This window comes from Cynocephalus volans, chromosome 12, assembly GCF_027409185.1.
Source record: "Cynocephalus volans isolate mCynVol1 chromosome 12, mCynVol1.pri, whole genome shotgun sequence".
NCBI classification, from domain to species: Eukaryota; Metazoa; Chordata; class Mammalia; order Dermoptera; family Cynocephalidae; genus Cynocephalus; species Cynocephalus volans.
Window position 1 is genome coordinate 101,806,732 of NC_084471.1, and position 8,725 is coordinate 101,815,456.

Here is an 8,725-nt window from a genome sequence, read left to right on the forward strand (position 1 = left end):
ATGGACGAACAGAATACAACACTGCTGAACGATTTCATTCTCATGGGAATCACAGACCGTCCTGAGCTGCAGGCTCCCTTCTTTGGGCTGTTCCTCATCATCTATGTAACAGCAATGGTGGGTAATTTGGGCATGATCATTCTCACCAAGATGGATGACAAGCTACAGACACCCATGTACTTTTTTCTCAGACATCTGGCTTTCATTGATCTTGGCTATTCGACATCTGTGGGACCCAAAATGTTGGTAAATTTTGTAGCTAATCAAAACAGAATCCCCTTTAGTTGGTGTGCTGCACAGCTAGCTTTCTTCATCATGTTCATCACTAGTGAAATTTTTATTCTATCTGCAATGGCCTATGACCGGTATGTGGCCATCTGTGACCCTCTGCTTTACACAGTAGTCATGTCACAAAGAGTATGCTGGGTGCTCGTAGCAGTCCCCTATCTCTACAGTGCCTTTCTCTCACTGCTAACCACCATAAAAATTTTTATTTCATCCTTCTGTGGCTATAATGTCATTGGTCATTTCTACTGTGACAGTCTTCCCTTGTTAACTTTGCTGTGCTCAAGCACACGTGAAATTGAGCTGATAATATTGGTCTTTTCAGCATTTAACTTGGTTTCGTCTCTTCTGATAGTCCTTGTGTCCTACATACTGATCCTTGTGGCCATCTTCAGGATGAACTCTGCAGAGGGCAGGTGCAAGGCCTTCTCCACCTGTGGATCTCATCTGATTGTGGTAGTTGTATTATATGGGACTCTGCTCTTTATGTATGTGCAGCCCCAGTCCAGTCATTCCTTTGATACTGATAAAATGGCCTCTGTATTTTACACTCTGGTAATACCCATGCTCAATCCCATGATCTACAGCTTGAGGAATAAAGAGGTCAAAGGTGCCCTGCACAGGTTATGTAAAAGTCTGTGCAAACATCCTATGTAAAGTTCAGTATAGAATGAATATGCAATAAATTACGTTACAGACCACTGTTTGATAAGCCTTTAGAAAGCAGTAATGTGTGAAAGGCATGGGAAACTAGAAACGTATTCCTTGTTTCAAGAATTTCTTGGTTTCAACATACAGATGTTCAAGTGCTAATCATACTTTTGATCTCCACTTTGATTTTTTCCCAAGTTCAGTGTAAGTACCTAAAGTCTGGATAACTGTTCTTACATTGCCAAATACGTAAAAATAGAAGGGAAGCCTTTTGTGTCCATCTCCTATTAAACTGTTTTTTTTTTTATTAAAGTCATTCTTGTATCTTCAAAAATATCTTTCCCTTATGTCTTAACCCTGTTTGAATCCCACTGGAATACTCACATATAGACGATTGCAGTTACTGCTTTATGCGCTGGACATATACACAGCAGAGAATAATACTCCAAAATAACTGCCTTAATGACACTTTAACTAAATCTCCCTTATGGCAAGTGGCATCTCAGATTTCTGTGGAAATATGTTATTGATCTCCTGCTCTCTAATATATATGCATTGCATGCATATATTATAATATATACATAAATATATTAATATGTATATTGAAAAGCAAAAATAAAAGTATAATTATATTCAAGGGGCATAATTGTGTACATAAAAATTGAAAAGTTTCTATAAGCTAAAACTTTAGAAATATTAATTGAAATTTGAAATTTGCAAGGTTGATGGATATAAGGTTATCAAATAAAAGATCGATTATTTTGCTATACACTAGCCAGAAACAAGTGAAAATTACATTTAAAAATATCGGTTACAGTATTAACAAAAACTTTAAAAACCTTAGGGAAAAACCTAATGAAGGATTCTCATGACTTCACTGCTTTAAGTACAAAAATATTATTAAGTTATTAAAGAGTACATAAATGAAGCAATACACCATGTCCACGGATGGCAAGAAATAAATTTAAAGAAGTTCATTCTTGCTAAATTTCCCAATAGATTTAATGTAGTAACAATCAAAATTCCAACAGTATATTTAAATACTCAAGTTGATATCAAAATTTATTTTGATAGGCTAAGTATCTACAATATCCAAGTCAATATCTTGACAGAAAGAATCTGAAGGACTTCCAATACAGATGTCAATAGTATAAACAAATATTTATTATTTTTAAAATTGTGGCATCAGTTCATGCACAAACAAATATAAAAATAAAATAAATTAAAACAAAGTCCAGAAACAGACTACCATGTAAAATTTCACTTGATTCAAAAGAAAATTTCCACTGCAATGTATTCATGAAAGAATGGTTTTCTCAATAAACCAACCTAGTTTGAGTAGTTTTTCTATGTGAAACAGTGAAACTTAATTATTTACTTTCACCACATACAAAATTAATTGATGATATGTATTTTAGGTAATGCATGTTAAATAGCCTAGTTAGCAATGCCATAAAGTATACTCAAACCAAAACATCATGTTGCATACCTTAAATGTGTACAATTTTTCGTGTCAATTAAAAAAATAAAAAGTTTGAAAAATAAAAATTGAAAATTAATTGAAATTTATTATGAATAAAAATGTTCATGGAAGAACCACAAAGTGTCTGAAAGAAAAGTAAAATACTACCTTCATGACTTAGGATTAACCAGATTTCTTAAACAGGATGCAAAAATAATAACACTAAATAAATAACACTGTATTTGGGGGGAAAAAAACTAAACTTTTATTTATCAATGTACAGTATAGGAGAATGAAAAGGCAATTAGTATATACACAACCAGTAAAGCACTGACTGATTAAAAGAAACACTAAACTAAAGAAAACATGGACAATGTCTAGCACATAAAATCAGTCAACCTACAAGTAAAAAAGAGCAAATGACCTGAACAAATCCTTCACTAAAAAGATATCAAAGCAGTCAAAATGAATAGCAAAAAAAGTTAACTAAATTTATTTAAAAAACATTAATCATTAGATAAATGCAAGTTAAGACCATAGTGGGATATCACTATGCACTAATCAGGGTGGCTAACATTCAGAAGTTTGTTTTACTGAGCAAAGAAGAAATAAAATGCTCTTTGTTAGCAGGTGACATGATGGTCTAAGTAGAAAATCCAAAAGAACTAACAAAAACAAAAAACAAAGCAAAAAAGTCCACTTCCTGGAACTAATAAGTGATTTAGCAATGTTGCAGTATACAAGGTTGAAATACAAACATCAATATTGTTCCTATATATCTGCAATGAACAAGTGGAATTTGAAATTAAAACTGATTGTGTTTATATTTACATTAGCACCCAATAGAAATAAAAATACTTTGGTAGAAATCGAACAATGTATGTATAATATCTATATGAAGAAAGCTACAAACCTACTATGAAAGAAATCTGTATAAATAATTAAGAGTTATTCCACATCCGTGGATCGGAAGACTCAATATTTTCAACACTCAAGATGTCAGTTTTTCCCAAATAGATCTATAGATACAATCCCAGTCTAAATCTCTCTTTTACTTTTGGAATTTTGAAAGCTGATTGTAATTTTTTTTTTCAGAAAAGTAATAAAGAAATTATGAAGAAAGAGAATAAGATTTGAAGGAGTTACACTACCAGATATCATGGCCTATTATGAAGATCTAGTAAGAAAGAAAACATGGTATTTTTGTAAGGACAAATAGACCAATCACTGGAACACAATAGTGATTCCAGAAACAGATTCATACATATACTATCTATGATTTATGATAAGAGCATCATTATGTTCCAAAAAGAGAAAGGATGATAAATGGTATTGGGTAATTTGTATATGTATTCTGAAAAGAAAAACAGAATCTGGAGACCTACCTTACACCCTATTCAGAATCAATTCCAGTTAAATTGGAAATCTAACTGTGAGATACTAACAATAAATATTTTAGAAAAAATACTGGAGACATCTTTGTGATATTGAATAATGTACACAATTTTAAACAGAATACACATAGAAATAACCAGATTAAAACTAAAGAAACTAAAGATAAATTGAAATATTTTAGAAAGTGTTGTTCATTGTACTGGATTGAATTATCTCCCCAGAACTCACTTAAACTTGAATTGTGTCCCCCCACGTTTTATGTTTTAGAACCCCCCCCCCCAGTGACTGTTAATAGGGTGGGAAATCCTATTACGATAGTTGAAAGGTTGAGCCTTGAAGAGGTGATTAGCTTGTAGAACCATCCTATGGTGAATGGATTAAAAATGGTGGTCATGGGCATGGTTCCAAGGGCTTTAAAGGAAGTGAGAGGACAGTCTATCTCTCTCTCTTCTCCACCATTTTTTGCAATGTGCTACCATCTTTGAAGCCACTCAGTTCCAGGTATTTTGTGATAAGCAACACAAACAGACTACTACATTCATCAAAATTATCAGTGTCAAAAGGGCAACACTTACAGTGGGAGAGGATATTTTTGACAAACCTACACAATCAGACATATATATCTGACAGAGGAATTATGATGAAAATATAAAGATAATTCTTACAAACCAACAAATAATTGACTTAAAACACAATAGAAAGGTAGAGAGAAGACACAAATGAGGACTTTTCATAGAAAATATATAAATAGCCATTAAATAATTTAAAAGTTCTCAGTCATTTTCAGCATTAGGATAATAAACATTAAAACAAAGGTGATCCCCAGGCCATCTAGTATGGCTAAAAATAAAACAGCAAAAAATATTGTCACAACAAAGATATTTAGCAATCATAATTATCATGTTCTGCAGGTGGGAAAGCACCTTGATAAAACTACTAGGCTGTATTTACTAATGCTGAATACACATATCCTAAGTCTTAGCAATTCCAGTCTGATTAACATACCCAAACAGAAATGGAGGTATATGTTCATTAAAACATGCAATAGAGTATTTGTAATATCAATATTCCTAAAACCACCAAATTAGAACCAATTCTAACATTCAATAATAGTTTAGTGGATAACGTATTTGTGGTATATTCATAAATTTAACTGTACACAGAAATGAGAATAAGCAATCTAGAACTACCTGTAACAGTATATAAAGTGCAAGAACCCAGACACATGCACACAAATAACTTGTTTTGAATTCATTCAGATAAAGCAACAAAAATAGCTAAAGTTATGCTGTTAGAAGTCAGAATACTGGTTGTACATTTGCGGGTATGCAAGGAGCAGTACATGTTGGAAAGGAGAATGAAGGATTTCTCTGGGGTGCTGGTAATGTTTTATTTTGTTATTGTTGCTGTTTCATCTGCATTCTAGTTCCATAGGTTTGATAAGTTTGTAAAAAATATAACGTGTGCATTTGTTCATATGTATATTACACTTTGATCATAAATTTTAAACACCAAAAAAATAGGGAGAAACAGCTCCACATAAATATTATTTTCTCCTGTGAATGTTTAAAACAGTGCAATGGGCAGTGTTTCAGCATTCCTCCGTTGTGTCCCCAGCCACCACCACTTGCAGCAACATGGATGAACTTAGAGAAAATTATATTAAGTGAAATGTCAGGCACAGAAAAAGAATACCACATGTTCTCACTTATTTGTGGGAGCTAATAAAAATATATAAATAAATATACAAACAAATGGGGAGAGGGGAAGAAGACACAATGATCACAACAATTCCTTAACTTGTTAAGACAAGTGAACAGATATGATGTAGATGGGGCGGAGGGAGAGGGAGGGGGAAAAGAGACAGGAAAATCAGGTACATTGTATATTGATGAATTAAAATAAAATGTAAAAAACCCCACTGTATTAAAAAGAGACTATTAAGAGTTATAAGAACTAAAAATTAGTCCTACAGTTACTGTAAAATATTTTATTTCCAGATCCTTTGGTTGCAGTAGAGAAGACAACTGAGAGGAGCTATGGAAAGTATCTGTCATTACTTGTATGGGAATATAAAGTTGGTCTGTGTAATTAGCAGATATCCTTTTGGCTTTGTATGAAGCTTTCAAATGCTTTAGGTATAATTAACAAATTGTGCACCTTCTCCTTAGGGACAGTTTTTAAGGAGGAAAGAAATCCATAAATTATTCTTATTGTGTTAATGTTAGGAACACATGGGGAGCACAGACAAATTCCTCATTAGAGATGAGTAGACTGCACCTGTTTCTGTGACTACATCTCAGCATTCCAGTGACGCTTCATGGCTCTGTCTTCCTTTAACCTTGAGTCTCTAACACCTGATCTAAGCAACTTAGCCACAGCTTGAACAGTGTGCTTTGATAACTGAAGTTTGTGGGTTAGTTAGTACAATGTTCTATGTGTCTTTATCATAATCTTTGGTCAAAGCTAGACATTGGTTTCTATGTAGTTAGTGGATACTTTTTAAAAGTAAAAACAAAAACAAAAAGCCAGCTTCTGAAAAAGTTGTTAGAATTGTTAGAAACCCCACCCTCAAGCTCTTAGAATTTTTATGATTATTTTCTTTCACTTTGATCCTCAGCCAAGATATAAAACATGGTATTATTATTTATAGTTCATCGGATTTGTTTCAGAATTTTTTTTAATTTATTTTTTATTTTTTTATTTTTTTAAATTTTCTTTTGTCGATATATATTGTGGCTGATTATTGCTCCCCATCACCAAAACCTCCCTCCCTCCTCCCTCCCCCCCCAACAATGTCCTTTCTGTTTGCTTGTCGTATCAACTTCAAGTAATTGTTGTTGTTATATCTTCTCCCCCCCCCCCCCCCCGGTTTGTGTGTGTGTGTGTGTGTGTGTGTGTGTGTGTGAATTTATATATTAATTTTTAGCTCCCACCAATAAGCGAGAACATGTGGTATTTCTCTTTCTGTGCCTGACTTGTTTCACTTAATATAATTCTCTCAAGGTCCATCCATGTTGTTGCAAATGTAGGCATTTCTCTAAGGAAGATATACAAATGGCCAACAGACATATGAGAAAATGCTCAGCATCACTCAGCATTCAGGAAATGCAAATCAAAACCACATTGAGATACCATCTAACCCCAGTTAGGATGGCTAAAATCCAAAAGACCCTGAACGATAAACGCTGGCGAGGTTGCGGAGAAAAAGGAACTCTCATACATTGTTGGTGGGACTGCAAAATGGTGCAGCCTCTATGGAAAATGGTATGGAGGTTCCTCAAACAATTGCAGATAGATCTACCATACGACCCAGCTATCCCACTGTTGGGAATATACCCAGAGGAATGGAAATCATCAAGTCGAAGGTATACTTGTTTCAGCATTTTAAACTCATATTATAACATGCCATAGTGCTTTCCTGTTACCTCTAAATTAAAGTGATTACATCAATATTTTTAAGATCTATGCATTTTCTGTTCCAAACATTCCATGTGTATTTCATGTTTCCCAAATTTACTAGTATTACTGAGGGAATCAATGTCATTTGCAAGACATCACTTTTAGTTGAAGGTGTGGTCAAAATAAAATATTAAGACATCTATTTTGTTTCGTAGTGCTTCGATCACACCATAATATCTGATTAATAAGAGGATTGCTAATACTGTTTACCTGCAAGACTTAGAGAGGTTTTGAAATGCCATCAAATTGTCCCTTGAATGATAAAATGCACATCTGGTAAATTTCAGAACTAAGATTAAAACTGGCACAAATATGGGTTTAAGAACGAACAGTCCTTTCAAAATTACAAAGCAGGAAAATGTATTGTGCTTAAAATTGAGGTGACCTTTCTTTGGTATCTCTTTCTAAGGTGCTTTTGTTCAACTCTAAAATTATTTTGTTATTTAAGTAAATGCATATTTTATTGAGTTCTTTTCGTAGAGTACATTTATTTTGAATTATTTTAATGTTGGAAGCCAGGGACAGGAGGCAGCAGGGCCGAAAAAATGCTTTACCTTCTCTAACCTCTTTACTTGGTCTATTTTTGTGTAAATATAAATAAAACAATGTAAAAAGAATTTAGTGCTTTACATAGAACACTAGAAATGTTTAGAGAAATAGCTCATATCTTTTCTCACCAATAGGGAAACCAGTATCTACTAGCATATATTTTAAAAAGAACATACCAATTCATTCTCTCATTTATTTAGTCAGGTATAGTTTATAATGCTTTTTTATGCCCACTAAAATATCAAAATACATGTGTCTTCAGAACTAATTAAGTGTTCCTGAATAAGTCAAAAATGTGTCTATAGTGGGCAGGATAGGATATCAGAAAGCCATTATTTTATAAACCATCAATGATGTGAGATAATGGTAGGTTGCTCTTGCATTGGAAGAATTAACATTGTAAAAATGTCCTTAGTACCCAAAACAATCTACAGGTAACACTTGCACACTGTTGGTGGCCATTACAGCCATTATGGAAAACAATATGGAGGTTTCTCAAAAAGCTATAAATAGAAGTAGCGGTGATCCAGCAATTCCACTACTGGGTACTCATCCAAAGCAATGGAAATTATCATACCAAAGAGATTTCTGCACCCCAATTTTTCATTGCAGCACTATTCACAATAGCCGAGATATAGAATCAATCTAGCTGTCCATCAACAGATAAACTGATAAAATAAAAGTGGTATATACGCACCATAGAATACTACCCACCCATGCAAAGGAATGAAAATCCTGTCATTTGTGGCAACATGGATGATCCTAGAAGACATTATGTTAAGTAAAATAAATCAGGCATAGAAACATAAATACCACATGTACTAGCTCAAATGTGGGAGCTAATAATTATAATAATAATAATAAGTAAAACTTGTAGAAGTAACAAATAGAATTTGTGGTTACTAGAAGTTGTGAAGAGGA

At 33.5% G+C, this 8,725-nt stretch overlaps 1 protein-coding gene across 1 annotated transcript; it reads left to right on the top strand.

The window, feature by feature from the left end:
* On the top strand, positions 1-942 carry LOC134360879 (olfactory receptor 8K3-like). Its single transcript, XM_063075745.1, has one exon. It carries the CDS (start codon positions 1-3, stop codon positions 940-942), a length of 942 nt encoding a protein of 313 aa, XP_062931815.1.
* Positions 943-8,725: the final 7,783 nt, after the last annotated feature.

What these genes read in the sequence shown, in the direction of transcription:
- LOC134360879 (XM_063075745.1), top strand. Translation starts at nt 1, where the DNA reads ATGGACGAACAGAATACAACACTGCTGAACGATTTCATTCTCATGGGA.